The sequence below is a fragment of the Meriones unguiculatus genome, chromosome 18, assembly GCF_030254825.1.
Source record: "Meriones unguiculatus strain TT.TT164.6M chromosome 18, Bangor_MerUng_6.1, whole genome shotgun sequence".
NCBI lineage: Eukaryota > Metazoa > Chordata > Mammalia > Rodentia > Muridae > Meriones > Meriones unguiculatus.
This window is the reverse complement of record NC_083365.1, coordinates 13092632-13112304: the sequence shown is the minus strand read 5'-3', so window position 1 is coordinate 13112304 and position 19673 is coordinate 13092632. Positions and strand designations below refer to the sequence as shown.

The window sequence follows — 19673 nt, the reverse complement described above, 5'->3', positions numbered from 1 at the left end:
TATAAACATGATACCCATAAAATCAGGGGCTGAGAAATGAAACCTGACCAAAACAAATCTTGCTCTGTGAAAGCCCCTTTGAAAACGTATTCTGTGAAAACACAAGTGGCCATGTACTGTGTGATCTGGTTCATATCAGTGTGTGGAAAATGCAGGCCCAGAGCGACGGTGGGGTAGGAGTTGTGAGGAGCCGGGGCGAAGAAAGAGAGCTGACTACAGAATTCCAAGAGGGTGATGAAAATCTTCTAAAAATTGATTCTCATGACAGTTGAAGAACTTTACTTGAAAGGCTTCAAGCCATCAAGTTGTTGCTTTACAAGTTTGGATTTTCTAATGTGTAGTCTCTCAAACAGTTAAAGGCCAAGCTGCCAGTCCACAGTTGATGGACAGTCCCCATGCCTGCAGTCTTCTGCTGGGCTGTGGGACACACTGCTCTATGTCTGGGTCTTCACCTTGCTGGTCTGGTACCGTTGCCTCCTGGCTTTTCTGTAGGGCATGCAGGTCTTAGAATGAATCTGGTGATCACAGGCCATAACCGGTTACGTTATAACCGGTAACCAGTGACATTGGCATCATAAACGACTCAGAAACGGAAATCTTGGGTCCGAGAGGTGGTGCGGCTGGTAAAGGTGCTTGCCACCAAACCTGACAATCTGAGTCCAGCTCCCCAGGACCCACACAGTGGCAGGAGAGGACAGTCTCCTTTGGTCTCCACACAAGCAGTGTGGCGTATACACCTGCGCACAAAAGATGGGGTTTTCTGTTTCCTCTGGCCTCGGTCTGGAGCCGGCCCTCCTGGAGTGAGCCTGCTGGTCTCTGTGTGGCTTCTCTCTGCAGGGGAAGGCATCCTCATCTCCTCAGAGGCGGCGGAGCTTCTGGATTTCATAGACAACCAGGGCCAGGTGCACGTGATCCAGAAATACCTCGAGCGCCCTCTGCTCCTTGAGCCCGGCCACCGCAAGTTTGACATTCGGTAATGTTCGGTGTGCCCGGCCTTGACTGCGGTCATCCTTTCAGAGTGTGGCAGGGAAGATGGTGTGACCTCTGCGGGGCGTGTGGCCGTAGCCAGCGAGTTGCCGCGAGTGTGGCTAAGCCACCCAGCCTGTGGCTGCTTCCCTTTTAGTTCTTCCGTCCAGAAAATGCTGCCAGGTTACAGTGCCAGCCAAGATACCGAAAGGCAAACAGGGCACGTGGAGGTATCATTTGTTAACCTCAAAAGCATCTGTAGCCTTCAAAATTGCCTATTTTAAAAAGGCACTCAAGTGTTTCATTATTTATGGTGAAATACTCCATTTGTCTCGTTATGGTGCTAATCCGTTATTTTGGCTAACTTATTTGCCTTCTATAACTGTAGAATCTTCTCCTTTTCTATAACGCCACAGCCCTGCAAAAATTCAGTGTGTGTACCGGGTGGTCATACACACTTTTAATCCTGGCACAGGGGGAGAGGCAGGCAGGTACCTTCGAAGGAAGTTTCCAGGCCAGCTAGAGCCTCACAATAGAACCCCGTCTCAAAAACAAATAAATGATAGTAATAAATTAAGGTGTGGAGGCTCTGTATAAGAACATGGAATCTGAACAAACTGTGTGTTTGTCGGCTTGCAGAAGCTGGGTCCTAGTTGACCATCAGTTTAACATCTACCTCTATAGAGAGGGCGTGCTTCGAACTGCTTCAGAACCATACCATGTTGATAATTTCCAAGATAAGACCTGCCATTTGACCAATCACTGCATTCAGAAAGAGTACTCAAAGAACTACGGGAAATACGAAGAAGGCAATGAAATGTTCTTCGAAGAGTTCAGTCGGTACCTAACAAGCGCCCTGAACGTCACCTTAGAAAGTAGCATTTTGCTGCAAATCAAACAGATAATAAGGTGAGTGAGAGGTAAGCATTTGATTTATGTGTTCTGGAAGGGACTTCGGGTGTTTATGCCTTCTAAGAGATTGTCACGCTTAAGCTGCCTAATGTATGTGAAGAAATGATTTTCGTTTTAGTGTCTGTAGAATATATCTGTGGTAATGTCATTTGTTCTAGGTACTATAAATTATATCATCTCTCTAGTTTACTTGGATAAATTAAATCTTTTTAAAAAAATCAATTTTGGGCATTATTAACTATCTTTTTCGTTTCTTACGATTTCCATTATCTCCTCCTGTTTGCTGTTTGAAGAGTTTAATTTGCTTTTTTTTTATTATTTAATCTAAGATGAAAGGTTAGGTGATCGATTCGAGATGTCTTTATTAAGAAAGACAAACACAACAGACCGTTCAATGTCTCAGTTTTTCTTCTGAGTTCCACAGATCATTGAGGTTCTGTTTCTGTTTTTATCACATCAGAATCTTTTTATTTTCCCTAATGCTTACATCCTGCCTTGTGTGATGTAAGAATTTTTGCTTATAACCCAGGTGTTTACGGACTTCTCATAATTCCATTATGGTCATAGGGACAGTATATGGTTTCGCTTTTACCTCTCTATGTATTTACTTATTTATTGCATGTGTTGATATGTGTGGTGTGTGTTCACATGTATGTGTGCAGGTGCCTGTACATGTGTGTGGCTTCACGTGTGTGCACTTCATATGAAGCAGGGGCTGTCTCCAGCTTGAACCCAGAGCTCCCTGATTCATCTGCTCTGGTTAGACGGCTGGCTGTAGAGATCCTGTGCGTATCTTATATTTAATAGTATATCTTGTATTTGCATTTACCTGTTCCTGACTTAGTCTATTTCTGTTGTCATTTTTCTTGATTCATTTTATAGCATACCTAGGAATAGTTGCTTAGTGTCAGTATTCTTTATTGTAAGTTACAAAATCTAGTAATTTCTAAAAATGAAGTGCAATAACACCAAAGTATGGTTCAGTGAGTTTTAAGTCCTGCACATACTCCGCTAACCATGAAACATTCACAGTATGAAATATTTATAGTAGGCTCCCTCCTTTATCCCAGCACCTGGTAGGCTGAAGCAACAGGGCTCAAGCTAGCCCCAGCTATATGCTGAGACCCTGCCTCCAAAATAAGTAAGCACCTATGGAAAGAGAGAAAGAGAGAAAGGAGGAAGGAAGGAAGGAAGGAAGGAAGGAAGGAAGGAAGGAAGGAAGGAAGGAAGGAGAGAGAAAAAGAAATAAAGGCACCAACCAGAGGCCATCTTGGCAAGAAACACAAGTAAATAAACACACTTTGTGTCCTTTAATTTCAATGCTGGATACCAGAACTTGGCACTTATCCAGTAACTTCCAGCCTCCAGACGCCTCCAACGGTCCAGCATTCTGTCCCTCCATGGAAACGTGAGCCACTCTTTAAACAAATCTCTGAATACACTATTGTTTCTTTTCCCTGGAGAGCTGAAGCCTGCGCCCCCAGGGAGCCCTTTTTACTCCTTAAGATAGGGTTCCTTGATGAAGGCAGCCTTTCCCATTGTGGCTGCTCATTTTAAACGGTGTAAATGGAGTTGCACTACTCTTGTTGACATCGTGCGGCTGTATTTACACACAGCGGTAGTTTCTCTCTCTCTCTCTTTAATTACTATGTATTGTTCCATTCTGTGAATATTACAGAATGCATCCTTTCAGAAGTTGGGTTTTATGCCCTGTATTTTATTTTTGTTCATCTTTCGTTTTGTTTTTCTTTTTACCTCTTTTGGCTGGAAACGTTACATGTCAAGTTCTTTGGTAGTCATAGGTTGGTTAGAATTTTTACGTCGAGAAAATAAAGCAGAAGGAATCCCTACTCTAGGAGCCGTTTATTGGACCCTTCCTCGCCCCCTGCTGGTCGTTCCGTGCAGGGCAGGGACTGTTGCCCCCAGGTTTTCCTTTTCCCTAGCCAGCCTCCCGCTGGGCTCCCATTGCAGCCAAAAAAACACCAAACCAAACAAACAAAAAACAAAACAAAACAACAAAAACCCTGCACTGCCTGCAGCATCTGATAATGAAAAACCCTCTGCTGCCTATTATTCTTCCTAACCTCCTAGCAGATAAAAAGTTTAATTCTGTGTGTCACATTGTAATGCTTGCGCTGTTGTCTTTTTCTGTCGTTGCCCCCTTTCATTAAACTTCTGCCTTTTAAAAAACTTGTCGTATTTTAAATATATTTTAATTAAAATACTTTTAAAGAGCTAGGTGTGGTGGTATGTTTACCGCCCTTGAGGCGGAAGGACCTGGGCGAATGGAGCTGATAAGTGGACAGACTTAGGTCTCACACAATAGCCAACTTTATTCAGAGTATCAGACAATTTATCCTCTGGAGGGTCCAGAAGAGTCACCTGAATAAAGCGTACAATCCCAAGAACAAGCAGCACCTGACCAAACGGAATGTTTCCCATAGAGACATTTAAAGAAGTAACTACAGCCAGTCAGAATGAGTAATCTGAAGTAAACTCACTCCTATCTGCTACTCCTGGGAGAAACATGAAAACACGCTCCAAGAATAATTCCGTTTTGAGTAATCCTAGGTCTCAAGGTTCTTGTTTCCTTGGAGTTTTCTCACAAACACTCCGAATTCTCCTCACAGGACTCCATGCTTGGGCAGTGTTCCAACAGAGGGGTGTGACTTTAATCCCAGCACTTGAAAGGAGGAGGCAGGTGGACCTCTGAGTTTGAAGCCAGCTTGTGCCCTGCACAGAAAGTTCCAGGCAGCCAGGGATACACAATGAAACCATGTATCAAAAACAAAGAGGAAAATAATAAAAGAACAAAACAGAAAAGTATTCTTACATAGAGAAAATGCCTTAAAATTTTTAAATTTGACCTGTTTTTAGACAAGATTGGGCATGTTCAGGGTGGGATAGCAGTAGACCTGGCCTGTCTTTAGACCTCTATTTACTCAGTAGGATTGTAAAATTCCATTTTAACTTTTTTCTACTACAACCTTCTAATAAAAAAAAAAAAAAAAAAAAAAAAAAAAAACAGTCCGTGTTAATAAGAATTCTGTGATAGGGTGCTGGAGAGATCGATGGCTCAGAGGTTAAGAGCACTGGCTGTTGTTTCAAAGGTCCTGAGTTCAATTCCCAGCAACCACATGGTGGCTCATAATCATCGGTAATGAGATCTGGTGCCCTCTTCTGGCATGCAGGCGTACATGCAGGCAGAATGCGGTATAAATCTATGAATCCTTTTTTAAATTTTGGTGATAGATTTCAGTATGTAGTCTGAATACTTGTGATCTTAAGTGCCCCATTCGCAGTAGTTGGCAGTAGATCTGGAGCTAGCAGGAGGAGTCAAAGCCGCGCAGCATTCTTTCTGCAGCTCCTGCCTTACCGCGCACCAGTCCACTTCTCACATGGCAAAATACAGCCATGCGGACTGGGGAGACGGCTCATCATCGCTGTGCAAGCATGAGGACCGGAGTTCCATCCCCAGCGCCCACGTTTAGAGCCTCGTGTGTTGGCTTGGAAGCCCAGCCCTGGGGAGGCAGAGGCTGGCAGATGTCCTGCGCTCACTGGCCAGCGGGTGATTCCCATAAACGGCCGTGGCAACAGCCAGTGTGATAGCTGCACCGATGCAGACACCTAGTGGCTTGGGGCTGAGCGATGGCATGTGTCCCTAACGGGGTGTGTGTTCCTTCTGTCCCTACCACCCAATCTCAGCGAGCTCTCCCCGTTCCCCTCACAGGAGCTGCCTCATGAGCGTGGAGCCTGCCATCAGCACCAAGCACCTTCCTTACCAGAGCTTCCAACTCCTTGGCTTCGACTTCATGGTGGATGAGGAGCTGAAGGTCTGGCTCATTGAGGTCAACGGGGCCCCGGCCTGTGCTCAGTAAGCCTGAACTCGCCTGTGTTGATAACCAGAGGTTGGGTGTGCACCTTGGGTAGGCGGACAGGTTCGAGCTCGGACCCTTTGAGTGCTGTCAGGAAACTTGTCACAGTGAGGGGGAGTCCTTTGGGAGACCCTGGCTGGCAGGAGGGCTTAGCTGAGCCATTTCCCTGTGTGTTGACGTCACCAGGGTTTCAGACAACACTAAGCTGGGTGTGGTGGGTTAGACCTCTCATCTCAGCATTGGGGAGGCTGAGGCAGGAGGATCACCGTGGGCCATAGGAGTTTAAAGGCCAGGCCTTTGCCACTTGCTTGGAGGCTGGAGTAGATGAGTCACTTGCATTTATCAGTCCTCTTAGGCTAAGCCCAGCACAAAGGGTATGGGTTCTTTGTGCTAAGAAGAGACACAGGCCTTGGGGAAGGACTATGGGTAAGGGAAAGGACTGTGGAATATATTTACAAACTTAGATAAGTTTTTTAGTAGGGAAGAATGTCAGAGGGGTTGATGGCTGGAACCGAGATCTGAAGGAGTCCCACCAAGAGATGCCAAGGGTGGAGGAGAGCAGGCGGTCCTTATGTCCTCCCTTCAACACCGACAGCTGTGCGTGTGGTGCTCCCTCCCACCCCTTCTATCAAAGACCCGTCCTCCCCTCCTGACTCTTCCCACTTCCTTCATCTTCCACCACACCTCTCCTCTCCCTCATGGCTGTGGGGCTCCCATTACAACATGCCTGCGTGGATTTTCCAGCTGCTTCTCCATGAAGCTGCATCATGTTCCAATGAGGGCACCGGCCCCACCTCAGCCTGCTCCCTTCATGGCCCGATCTTTATTTATTCATTTTTTTGAGGAGTCCATCTTTTTAATATCTGTTTATTTTTATGTATATGAGCAATCTGTCTTTACGAACACCTGAAGAGGGCATCAGATCCCGTTACAGACAGTTGTGAGCTCATCGTGTGGTTGCTGGGAACTGAACTCAGGACCTCTAGAAGAACAGCCAGTACTCTTAACCGTTGAGCCATCTCTTCAGTCCCATGGCCCAATCTTTAGACTGCGGCATTTCCAGGAACTGCCTTATCTTTCTCCAGGAAGCATTCTTTAAAATGATGGACCTACCTTTTGTACCTTTATGTCCTCATTTCCCTGTGGCAGCTTTGGAGGAGGCCGCCTCCCTCTTGTGGAATCTTTCTTTTCTGTATCTTTGGGTCCTTGTCTACCAGATGGGGCTGTCTAGCAGGTGCTGCAAGCGAGCTGGACTCTCTCTTCCTCACCAAGGAGTTTAGGTTCTGGCTCTGGGTGGCCTTTGGCTTTCTGTTCCACTTCCTCTGTACGTGTTCTGGTTGAACGTCATAATGCAGCCACTAAATTAATGCGGCTCCTGAATTCGTGACCCAGGTCTGCATGCACCTCCCCCAGGTCCTGTGAGGATGTCTGTGGGTCTTATGAGAAGCACCCAGCCCCTTGTCCTCCTCTCCAGACTCCCCCATGGTGAGGGGAACGGAGAGCCCACCGTCTCCCTCCTCAGGGACCGACAGAGAGCCTGCCTTCTGCTTCCATCAGCTCAGTCCAGAGGTCCTGTGGACTCCCTCTAGCTTCCTTGCTCTTCAGTCTTTTCTGCCAGTTACCCTCTCTCTCTGGAGGACTTCTGCAAAGAGCCTCCGTACCGGAATTTCTATTTCTGTACCGCTTCTTCCCAGGGCAGCCTGAGTGAGGAAATAGAAGCCACACACCCCCTCCACCTGTGAGGCATCTGTCTCGCCTGCCTCTGCAGCTCAACCAGAGATGCCATCCCCCCCCCCCATCCCCGACAGCTCTTACCCACGGTGTGGTCTCTGTGCACTCCATGACCTTCCTGTGGAACCCTGGCCCCTCGACGAAGCCTTACCTTAACGAGCTCCATTTTCCCTAGTCACTGCGTCTGTTGCTATCAAACAACTCATTTTTGTCTCCTTCAGGGAATGTTCACACCATGATGTCTCCACCCTTGTTTTTCTTGGCGGCTTTTGAATCTTCGAGCCTGGCCCTGTGCTGGCCACATAGTTCTCTATACATAGTCTGTGAATGAGCAAACTGTCTTTTTCACTCACCTGATTTCTCATTTCTCTTTCTTTTCTTTCTTTCTTTCTTTCTTTCTTTCTTTCTTTCTTTCTTTCTTATTATTGCATGTATGTTTGTGTAGGTGCAGCATGGGTGCAAAGGTCAGAGGGCGACCTTGTGGAGTCAGTTCTCTCCTGCCTTTACATGGGCTTTGGGAACCGAACTCAGGTTGTCATACTTACACCACAAGTGCCTTTTCCCACTGAGCCATCTCATCAGCCCAGCACTCACCTGATTTGCGATGGCTTGGGTATTTTTAAAGTAGAGATGTCTTTATAGTGCCTAGCTGTTAGCCAGCAACTGCAGTGCTTGGGTGTAAAAGATTTCTTTACATTAGGCCCAACTTTACTTGCCAGCCTGGATTCTTTTAGCTACGTGGCTTATGTGCAGACACCGTAGCATCGGGCTTTCGGTGATACAGGCCTGGTGGTGTGAGACACCTGTGCCAACTGAGTCTTTCTGTGTCACCAGTGATGAAGAGGCGAGTTGGCCTGGCCACCCTGAAACTGGTCTGTATATCATTTTCTTGTCCCAGTGTTCCTCGTGGGAGAAGCTCATGGTAGTAATTCATGTGCACGGCCTATTTTATAGATGTGGTTCTGGGTGAGCTGACATCCTTCACTGAAGGACGTCCATGTCTCTGTCCCTTCAGAAGTAAGAGCGTGAATGATTTGGCTGTTAAAAATGGGACTTGATTGTGTAAACAGAAGGGGAGGGGCTGGAGAATCAGGGGAGGGCTAGGGAGTTGGGGAGTAGAGAGAGAGAGGAAAAGCAGGACAGATGAAGTTCAGCCAGCAGTTAGGACTTCCGAACTGGAACATGGCTTCCCAGTGGCCTTGTAACTGACCTAGCAGCCTAGAGGAAGTGATGGGAGAGGCTGCTGGGTGGACATGTCTTTGGGCAACAGGGATGGGAATGGTATAAGAGGAGCTCCTCCTAGCTCCTAGCTGGTGGGAGTAGGCACACAGAATCTTCTGGGAATTAGAATGGTTAAGACGTTGGGGCTAGGCAGGCTGGCCTGGACTCCTGTCCTCGGATCTGGTCACCGGGGTTCCTGCCACCTCCTGAGCAAATTATAGGCATATGAGTCCAAGTCTCATCCAGATGTGTTTCCTCACATCTCTGGCTTCTGCCTGTTCCAAGGGTCAGTCCCAAGCAGCTGGCTCTGGGGATTCATACTGCCCATGGGGTCCTGCAGGGGAACCCGACACAGCCCCCACTGCTTGAAGAGATGGGAGTTCCCTCCTTTGCCCTCTGCTTTGTGCCTGTGGATGTTAGAGGTCAAGCCACACTGGAGTGAAAGCTCCGGTATGGAGCCACAAGAGAGGACACTCAGAAGGTGGATTTTGTTGTCCCTGGGGATGGTTGAGCCCACTGCCTTGTGCCTCGGACAGTCCATAACACACTGCTCCACTTTCAAGTTCCGTTTCTCCTCTAGACCCTGAGTTCTTCTGTCTTGTTGGGCTAGGCTACTGTTTTCTTCATGTTTCCCTTTCACATCCAACAGGCACACTCACACAGCTGCCTCCCCTTTCTCCAGAGTCTCTGCCTCTTTCCCTTCTCCTTTCTCTGCTTTTTTGAGCTGTCATCATCCTTTGTCTGACTGCTTCCTATTTCCTGGGTCCCATCTTAACTGTCAACCCATCAAGTCTTTGCTAGTGTCCCTTTTCCCTTAGAAGGTAGTGATTTTCCTGGCTGATGCCTGCCCCTTCAGCCTCACAGACAGGTGAGGTAGGCTCATGATAGGCTGAAATCACCTTCTCTAAGGCCATTTTAAAACTACTTAAATACTGCCTTACATGTTTTATCTGTGAGCAGAGACTCTTGTGGGTACTTTATCTACAGAGACAAGTTTTACAAAGGTGTTCACGTGATGGACACACACACACACCCCATACCCAGCTTTGATTTTTCTCTTGCACTTTGATGAACACCCTCAGTGACATCCTTAAAAACCCGTTTCAGGAAGCTCTATGCAGAACTGTGCCAGGGCATCGTGGACATAGCCATATCCAGTGTCTTCCCACCCCCGGACACGGAGCAGGTGCCACAGCCAGCGGCGTTCATCAAGCTGTGAAGGACCTGGAGGTACAGAGCCGCCTTGGGAAGTGTATGGGGTCCTGCTCCAGAGGAACGTCAGATGACTGGACTGCTCCTTATCTAGCATGTTGGGGAACAGATGTACAGGTAGAGTGTGCGGAGAGAAGGCAGCTGTGGGAGAGCAGTGACGCCGTCTTCAGTGCTGTGGAGACCTTGGGAAGCTGAAGCAAGCGCCAGAGGGAGAACCGAACGCTTCTCTAACGGTCCAGAACTGGGGATTTGGATATGGTGTGATCTGATCCCTTGAGCAGTTCCTGGTCTTGGGTGGTACCGGGAGCAGGGCTCCTCCTCCCCAGGGACCTCTGGGTGGTGTATTCCCACAGACTGAAGCTTTAGTGCCTTAGCTCTGTGCCCAGCGCAGCCTCCCTGGACGCAGACTGGACCTTAGAGCATTTTGGAGGTCGCCACATGCTCCCTGCACATCCCCTCTGTGACACTCTCCCGCTAAACTGTGGGCAAGCATGCAGCACAGTCCATGCTGTGCACTGGACTGTCAGTGAAGGTCCCTTGCTTGTCACTTTCCTGGCGGGCTACGGGTGAGTACCTGCCAGGGGTCCTGTGGGCATTAAACAGTGTATGCTGCTCACCGCATGTTTTAGAAACAAAAGCAGCAGGCCTGAAGAATCTGCAAGCATCAAATAAGCATGAGAGAGAAAGAAGAAAAAAACATGATATTTTAACCTAATGAGGTGGGTGGGTGGGCGGGGGTCTCTGAAGCATCATGAGTCTCAGTTTGCTTTGGTTTAACCAGAATTCTGAATGCAGCTTTGCAGTTTCTCTTTCCTTTGCCCCATACTCTGTAACAGTCCTCTCTGCGAGTCGGGGAAGGGGAAGGAAATCTCCCATTCCCCATCCTCCTCCTCATATCATAGCTCTCCCTGTGTCTGTCCTCCTAGGCTCCAAGGGCCTTCCAAGGGAGCCAGAGGGCCAGGTTCCATTCCAGAAAGGGGCCTGTCTGCTTATGCACATAGGTGACAGGAGCAATGCCCTCTGAGTGAGGCTGTGTCCTGCACGAGTGAGGAAGAAGTAGTTTGGGAGCTCTGCACAGTTTCTTGTAAGTGTCAACAAGAGTGTACCATGAGATGTGTTTTCCGTGTCGTGGATCCATTTGTATTTCATAGGCTGCTGGGGAGCCAGCTTCCATGGCGGTGGGAAGATGCCATGCATGTTCGATGTGAGAGCATGTAACCAGGCTCTTCTGAAGAGTGTCCTGGAGCCACAGTCTTACACGTGCGCTTCTCCACTCAAGTCTCCTTGGTGTGTTCTGCAGTCAAGTGAAACTCCTACAAAGAGCTGGGAACGCACCTCTCCCTCAGATGGAGCGAGGTGTGGAGACTTAGGGTGAGGAAAGGAACGGTGAGGTTATCGATTAAGTGCGTCAGTGGGTAGAAGATGGGAATGTGGAAAGTCCCAACTCCCTGGAATCTGGAATTAGAGGGCAAACGGGCCATGCTTTACGCTGTATGTGGGTAATGAAGTCGGCACTAAGAGCAGAGTCAAGCATTCCATATAAAGTCAGTTCTTGGGGCCCAGCACAGCTATGGGCCAGTGCTGGGGAATCTCTGGGAAGGCAGGGTGCACACTCACTTAGAGGGTGGAGGGTACTGGGTCCTTGGCTAGTCTAGGTGGGCCAGTAATGGAGAAAGCAGAGAGGTGCATGTGTGTTCTTGGGCCCAAATCACAGGGGCATTCAAGAGTGTCCAGCTGTTATGGCGACGGAGCTGGAAAGGCAGATGTCAGTAAGCCTTTATGAATCCTGGCATGTCTTGTAATAAACCTAAATGAAATCCACAACATCTGTATAAGGGAAGTGAGGTGTTACCAAGTGGGAAGGCCTGAGTTCATTCCTCACATAGCTTCAGCTATTTTATGTGCTTACTTTCCACCACATAGGAAGGTTGGCTCTGAACCTTTTCGCACCGTTCCGTGCTGTCATTGGCACAGATGGTCGTGCCTGGCCCCCAGTCAGTCTTTGTGGTCAGTCGGTGTAAGTGCTGCCCATCGCTGGGAAGGAGGGGTTGTTTGGAGATGTGGATTCCACTCATGACTCTGTCATTTGACCTCACGACGTCACACGAGCCAAATAACCTCCCTGTGCCTTAGTTTCTTAACTCGTGGAGGAGACATTACCTGACCCAGGGACTACCTTAAGGGGTTTTTGTGAGAACAAAAGAGAATAAGTAGGAAGACTCAAGGCTCTCAGTGCTGAATACAAGCTAAACTCTCCCATGAAGTTCAAAAGAAGTTGATGGCCCATTCCACCTGCGGCCAATAGAATCAGAACCTCAGGTAACAATATGTCTTGAGGTGCCTTGAACCATTCTTTCGGGAAGCAGGACAAACACATTATTATCTTGGAAGAATCAATTAAGGATTAAGGCTCAAAAAAAATACTCCTTGAAGCAAGCAATTCTGTAAGAACAATCCAATATTGATATATATATATTCATAGCATAAGTATTGTCTAAGCAGCTTCTCAGTTTGCTTCTCATCCAAGTGTCTGGAAAATCAAACATGCTTTCACTTACATAAGCGGTGTATCAAGTCCTTGATAGCAAATGTACAAAAGACACGAATCTATAAATCTAATAATACTTATTAGAGTTATTCATTAATTATGGGAGAAAAGCCCCTCCCCTTACACTTGACTTCAATGGCAATTATAAAGTCCATTTGGCCAAGAATATTTAAGTGCCTCTGTGTTATGAAATAGCGTGGAGCTGGAGCTGGCATGCACGCCACCTAGCAGTGTGTTTCAGCAGCTCTTTGGGGTGACAGTCACATGCACAGGACATTGAGGAGTGCTGGAAATGGGCTGTGATCCCTAGGCCAAGCCAGCATTAGTGATGCTCTAAAGTGTTTCTATGATCAGTGGTGGCTGAGTTCATGGGTGAGCTCAGTCCTGTGCGGCAGAGTGGGGATCCATGGTCCAAATGACAAGGTGCCAAAGTGGGCTGCATGTGGCAGGTGGGTCCTGGCCTGAGGATTCCGTGGCTGATGTATGTGCCTCCAATCCTGGACACAGAACCTGCACCTAAGAGGAAATGTCTGAAATAAGGCAACTATATGAATGTTTTAAATGCCTGGAGCATTAAAGTGAAGATATTTCAAGTGTTTTTGTCTCCTTGGGTTTGGTCATCTTGCTGTGGGGGTTGGCTAGCCGTCACTGGTTGTTTCAGTCTGTGATACCATCCAGAGGAAGGCACGGTTCTCCTGTAGACAGCAAGACAGCAAGTGTCCTGGCCTCCTATGAGCCACCTGGAGTCTCTCTTACATATTCCTTGTTATTCCCTGAACTCTGCAAGTGGAAGAACATCTCAACTCAAGAGCCAAGTCAGATATGGCCGAAGTTTCCTAACCAAATGTTAATTATTACAGAAGTCAGAAGACAACAATTTCAGCTGCCAAACTCCAGTTTCCCCCTTCTCCAGTGTCTTGTACCCATCTGAATCATGGCACAACAGCACAATGACACAGGATGGCTGTGAAAGAGAACTGTGTGTGCTTCTAGCATGGGGCAGAGTCGGATGGGGTCTAAGATGAAGCTATTTGCCGGGATCTCCTTGCCAGTCATCTGACTCGGGCTGAGTGTTTAGATACCTGAAAATCTCAGGAAGATGTCTAGACAGCACTTAGTGTGTACATGAAAACAGCGCCACATGGCAGCTTGTCATTTCTTGGGCTGTGAGCCTGTTTGCTTTGAACTCCTCTGTGAGCTTGCCTGCCTTCTGGGGCTGCCTTTTCTGAGCCTTACAGTGGCTGTTAGGCTGCTGGACTTCACTATGGTTTTGTAGCTATTTGTTTCTAGGACTGCCATGAAGCTGGGAAGGCAGGGATGGGAGCAGGACAAGTTAAAACACTGGAAAGCAGCCAGGCATGGTGGCACACGCCTGCAATCCCAGCAGGTGGGGAGGTAGAGGCAGGTGAATCTCTGAGTTTTAGGCCAGCCTGGTCTACAAAGGGAGTCCAGGACAGCCAAGACTAGAAACTCTGTCTTGAAAGAAGAAAGAAAGAGAGAGAGAGAGAGAGAGAGAGAGAGAGAGAGAGAGAGAGGAAGAGAGAGAGAGAGAGAAAGAAAGAAAGAAGGAAGGAAGGAAGGAAGGAAAGAAAGAAAGAAAGAAAGAAAGAAAGAAAGAAAGAAAGAAAGAAAGAAAGAAAAAGAAGGAAGGAGGGAAGGAAGGAAGGAAAAACCAAAAAGCAAACAAACAAACATTAGGAAGCTCCGGTTGTTACTGAGATCTGACTTTTTCCTTGGCTGCTGCAACCCTAAACTCAACACATAGACCGTGCTCCTGGTGTTCCCTGTGGTTTTGTGGGACAGGATTTTCAGGGGTTCCACCTCTGCCCTTCAGAGAGAGAAGAGCATTCTTAGTGTTACAGGTGTGCCCTGCCACGCCACGAACGCCTTCATCAGGAGGAAAGGAGAGCTTCTGATGACACATGGCCCAGCCTGAGAGAAGACCGTCAGTGTCATTGAACTCTAACTCTTTGGGGACTGCTAAGTCCCCAATCTGCCCAGCACCTGCCTGCTCCACACTCTACCTATGCTGTGGGTACTGTGTAATGTTATCATTCGGGTTTTTTTTTTGTTTTTTGTTTTTGTTGTTGTTGTTGTTGTTTTGAGACAAGTGTCTCTTTGTGTAGCTCTCTGGCTATCTGTCCTGTAACTCACTATGTAGACTCGGCTGGCCATGAACTCACAGAAATCCACCTTCTCTGCCTCCCACATGCTAGAATTAAGGGCATATGCCATCACATCTAGCCCATTAGACTTCCTGCTAGTCCTAGTAAGCCTCTGCTCCCAGGGATTGTTTTTATTTGATATGACACAGAGCATTAGATATCCACAGAAGGCTTTGAAAGACTCCAATATATTCATGAGACCATAGGAGGTCATGCCCACGGGTGGTGAGCAGGGAACCCTCTATTTTTATCACTGATGTTCAGGCTTTGTACAACAGGAAGTCAGTATCAAGGCAGAACTGTAAAATTCCTACCCAGGCATTGCAGTCATCACCACGAAACACGAATGGGGTCCTCAGCAAAGGTGTGAGTGTAGGTATTTAAGGAAATCTTGGTTCATTCATCAGTTGAGCATTTAGCTAATTGAGCAGAAACACACAGAACATGGGCTTCGTAGCGATTATTCAGAGCAATAACCAACGACAAACCCTAGAGAGTGCAGAGTCTCTAGTTTCCAAAATTAAGATTTCCTAATTTTTAATACTTATTATGGGGTATGCAAAAAGGAGATAAGGACCTCCATGGGAAATGGGTGGAGAATGGACAGTGTCCCTGAAGAGGCCCAGGTGCGAGGCCTCCTAACCAACGATTTAATTCACCTGTTTCACGTGGGTGTAGCGAACTGAAGGAGACTGAGAATGATGGGAGACCAGGGAGACTATCGGGAGACAGAACAGAATTTTGAATAAAGTCAAGTGGAAATGTTGGAGGTGAGAGGTTCACTAACACAGTGAAAAATTCACTAGAAGGGACTGGGCATGTTTAAGCTGGCTAAAGAGAGAATCAGTGAATGTGAAGTCAGTTAAGATTTTACAGTCTGGTGAAGAATAGAATAAATTTTTAAAGGTGAGCAGTGTTTCATAGACCGTGAAACATTTCAACACGCCCAGCAGAATTAGTTGAAGAGGGGGGAGAGTTTTTACAAAGGGTTAGGAACACGTATTGGAAGAAACAGTGACCAAGGCTCTGGAGACAGCTCACTGGTTAAAAGTGGGTGCTGCTTAAATCATGATGTCTGGAATTCAGATCCCAAACACCAATGATGGGTAGTCTGAAAAATGCCTGTAACTCCAGCTCCAAAGGATCCAACATCTGGCCTCTTGAAACACTCACACATACACATAAATGAAAAATAAGATAATTTCTTCTTAAAAAAACAGTGATCAACAACTACCTTGCTTTATAAAACAGAACAAACACCAATAAAGTGTATCTAAGAGAGGCCGGAAGACAGCTCAGTTGGGAAAGCACTTGCCTTGAAGCCTGGGGACCTGTTTAATCCCCAGAATTCACTATTTTAAAGCTGGTAGTGGTGGTGCACAGCTTTAATCCTAGCACTGGGGAGGTGGAGGCAGACAGGTCCCTGGGGTTTGTTGGCCAACCTAACCTGTTCAGTGAGCTCTACGCCATTGAGGGGCCTTGTCTCAAAATAAAGATGGACAGGGTGTGAGCTCTCCTGGGCTCCACATGTAGGTATAATCTGCCTACGTGTGTATACACCTGTACACACAACATGAAAACGCACAAAATGCAAAACAAAAAGCTCAACAAACTCTGATACAGAGATAGACTCAAAAAGCAAAACTGACAGACACAAACAGCTAAGAAAAATTGTGAAGATGAAGAAATAAGACATGTAATTCTAGCCCTCAGGAGGTTGAAGCAAAAAGATAAGACTTCAAGACCCATTCAGTGATGACCCAGCAGGCTGAGGTACTTGCATGAGGGAGAGAGCCAACTCTGCCCTCCCCACAGGCTTGTACCTACACTCACAAACACATACACACAAATATTATTTTAAGACTTTGGAAGCTGTCTTAAGGTACATAGTAAGACCCTGTCTCCAAAGGGAGTTTGAAGAGGGAAGAACAGGGAGAGACACAGTGAAGGAAGAAGTGAATCTAGAAGTGTTTTGTTTCCAAAGTTGCTCAATTATATTTAGAAATCTTGATTTTTGCAAAGAAAAAAGATACAGTCAGTAAAGTGGGGAAGAGTTGGAAATAGAAACATATATCATACAGTTTGAAGAATAGGAAGGAAACAAGACTAAACAGTGTTTCAGAGACCTACCAGATGCTGTTAAGCATACCAACATATACACAATAGAAGGAGATAGGTCAAAAACCAAGAGCAAATTGGCAGGTAGATCCTACTATATCAGTAATTTCATTAAATATAAATGAATCAAACACATCCAATCAAAAGGCAAAGATTGGCAAAATGGATTATAAAGAAAAAAAAAGACCTAACTATATACTATCTATAGGACACACATTTTAGATTAAAAACCATAAATAAGTGAGAGTATGAGGATGAAAAAAAAGACATACCACGTAAACAGTAATCCAAGAGCGGGAATGGCTATACTACTATTAGAAAAAATAGACTTTAAAAGTCTATTACCAAGAAGGGTATTTTATCATAGTGAAGGACCAATTCATTGGGAAGAAAACAATTATAAACATAAGCATCTAGCAAGAGAGCCTAAAGTCCATGAAGCAAAATCCTAGTGGATTTGAGTGGAAAAGACAATTGGGCAATAAGACTTGGGACCCTTGACTATACCACCCTCAGTAATGGCTGAATCAGCTATATAGAAAAGCATCAAGGAGACAGAAACATTGTAAACTAAAACCCATCTACTATACATTTCACCCAGCAGTTGTTTAATAACACACATTCTTCTCAAGTGCGTGTGGACCCTTCTGTGCTGTAGATGATATGCTAAGGTATCAAACAAGCCACCGTAGGTGTAAGGCAGTGATTCTCAAAGGTCGAACGGCCCTCTCGTAGGAGTCACCTAAGACAATCTCAAAAAACACAGATACTGACATTATGATTCATTGCCACAGTGACTCTCAACCTTCCTAATGCAGTTTAATATAGTTAAATGTGCTTTAATAAGTTCCTTATGTTGTGATGACCCCCAACTACAACTTTTCATTGCTACTTCATAACTGTAACTTTGCTACCGTTTGGGATTGCGAAGACCTGCTTTGCAGGACATCATACGTGTAGCCCTGTGAAGGGGTGGAGACTCACGGGTTGAGAAGCTCTAGACAGTGCAACTGGCCAAAGGGAAGAAAAGACATTCAGATTGGAAGAAAGCGTAAGTATATCTCTTTGCAAATGACAGGACTGTGCATAGGGAAAAACCTTTCGCAAGACTCCTAGGTACAATATGAACATATAAAACTCAATTGCCAATTGGTTAAGAGCACTCACTGCTCTACCAGAAGAAACACGTTCAATTCCTAGCATCCACATGGCAGCTCACAACTGTCTGTAACTCCAGTTCCAGGCGATCCATCATCCTCACACAGATGTGTAGGCAAAACACCAATGCACATAAAATAAAAAAATAAATAAATTAAAAAATATTTGTTAAAAAATAAAGCTCAGTTGCATTTCTGAGCACTACAGATGAATAATTTGAAATGAAACCAGAAAGCAATTCTACTTTTCTCAACACCAAAAACAATGACAAAGGAATTAACACAGATTCACTGTTATTGTTGTTTTGAGACAGGGTCTTTCTGTATTATAGCCTTGGTTGTCTTAGAATTTACTCTGTAGACCAGTCTGGTTTTGAACTCACACAGATCTGCTTGCCTCTACCTCCCCAGTGCTAAGATGAAAGGTGTGGGCCATCACACCTGGCACACAGATTCACAAAACAATTTTTTTTTCTTTTGAGACAGGGTCTTTCTATGTAGTCCTGGCTATCCCAGAACTCATATGTAGACCAGTCTGGCCTGAAATTCACAGAGATCTATCTGCTTCTGCCTCCCAAGTGCTGGGATTAAAGTCAAGGGGCATTTGTCCTGGGATTAAAGTCAAGCTGGGGTTAAAGGGTATTTGTCCTGGAGTGGAACAAAGGACTGCCTCTGGATAGAGAGGAGACAGATCTGGCACATAGGCAAATGGTGGTTTATAATGGTAAAATGAGATGTTTAATTTTAATTGGGCATGAAAATTAGATGAGCCAAATTTTGATTGCTGGACTTCAATAATACTTCAATAACTGACCTTTTCTAGTCAACCTCAGGGGAAGGAATTGGCCAAATAAGGGAGTAGACCTTGGGGGCTAGGTTTATGAACGTAATCTAATGTTTTATTAGCAAGGCAGAGGGAACGGGGAGAAGAGCAAGGCCTGTCAGAGCCATGCTCTCCACACTCAAACTGTCCAGAGTCCCTTTATATTTTCCAGAGAAAATATACCATCAATCAATAAACACATGAAATGATGTTTGACACTATCATCCTCTAGGCCCTAGAGTCTAGGGAAATGTTAATAAAAATCCACAAATAAGTACTGCTGTGCAAGTAATAAGATTGCTATAATCAGATTATAGTATCCAGTGCTAGTAATGACGTTGCTAGCAGGGAAGTGAAATTGTACAGCTCACTTTAGTAGCTTCACGGAACTCACATTATCCAACCACCTTCCTATCTCTTACCCTAGTAGGTTTGGGGTGGCTTCTTTTGGTGTAGGCAGTTTGGTAGCATGGCCTCATTCCTGCTGGTTGTCCCATTGATGAACTTCACGCATTAAGAGTTGAGTAGACCATGAGAACACGACCCACAGAATCAACTAAGCAGGGCTCCTAGGGGCTCACAGAGACTGAAGCGACAATCGCAGAGCCTGTATGGGTCTGAGCTAGATCCTCTTCATGTGAGTAATGGTTGTGTATCTTCATGTTCTGTGAGACTTCTAACAGTGAGAGCAGGGGCTGTCTCTGCCTTTCTTGCCTGCTCTTGGGACCCCTTTCCTCTTATTAGTTTGCCTTGTCCAACCTTGATAATAGGGTGTATGCCTAGTTTAACTGTAACTTTATCACGCCGTGTTCGGTTGACATACCTGGGAGATTTGCTCTTTTCTGAAGGGAAACGGAGGAGTAGATACAGGGAAGAGGAGAGGTGGGAGTGGGACAGATTTTGAGGAATGGAGGAAAGGGAAACTGCAATCAGAATGTAATGTTA

The 19673-nt window shown here is 46.0% G+C and overlaps 1 protein-coding gene across 2 annotated transcripts in view; it reads left to right on the top strand.

Moving 5' to 3' along the window:
• The window catches only part of Ttl (tubulin tyrosine ligase), a 29158-nt gene extending 16100 nt beyond the window's left edge, over nt 1-13058 (top strand). For both annotated transcript variants that reach the window (XM_021641959.2, XM_060371916.1), the window contains exons 4-7: nt 838-973; nt 1606-1875; nt 5609-5752; nt 9813-13058. In XM_021641959.2, coding sequence (XP_021497634.1) covers nt 838-973; nt 1606-1875; nt 5609-5752; nt 9813-9924 — 662 coding nt within the window. In that variant the 3' untranslated portion in view covers nt 9925-13058. The remainder of the gene's footprint in view (nt 1-837; nt 974-1605; nt 1876-5608; nt 5753-9812) is intronic.
• Nucleotides 13059-19673: the final 6615 nt, after the last annotated feature.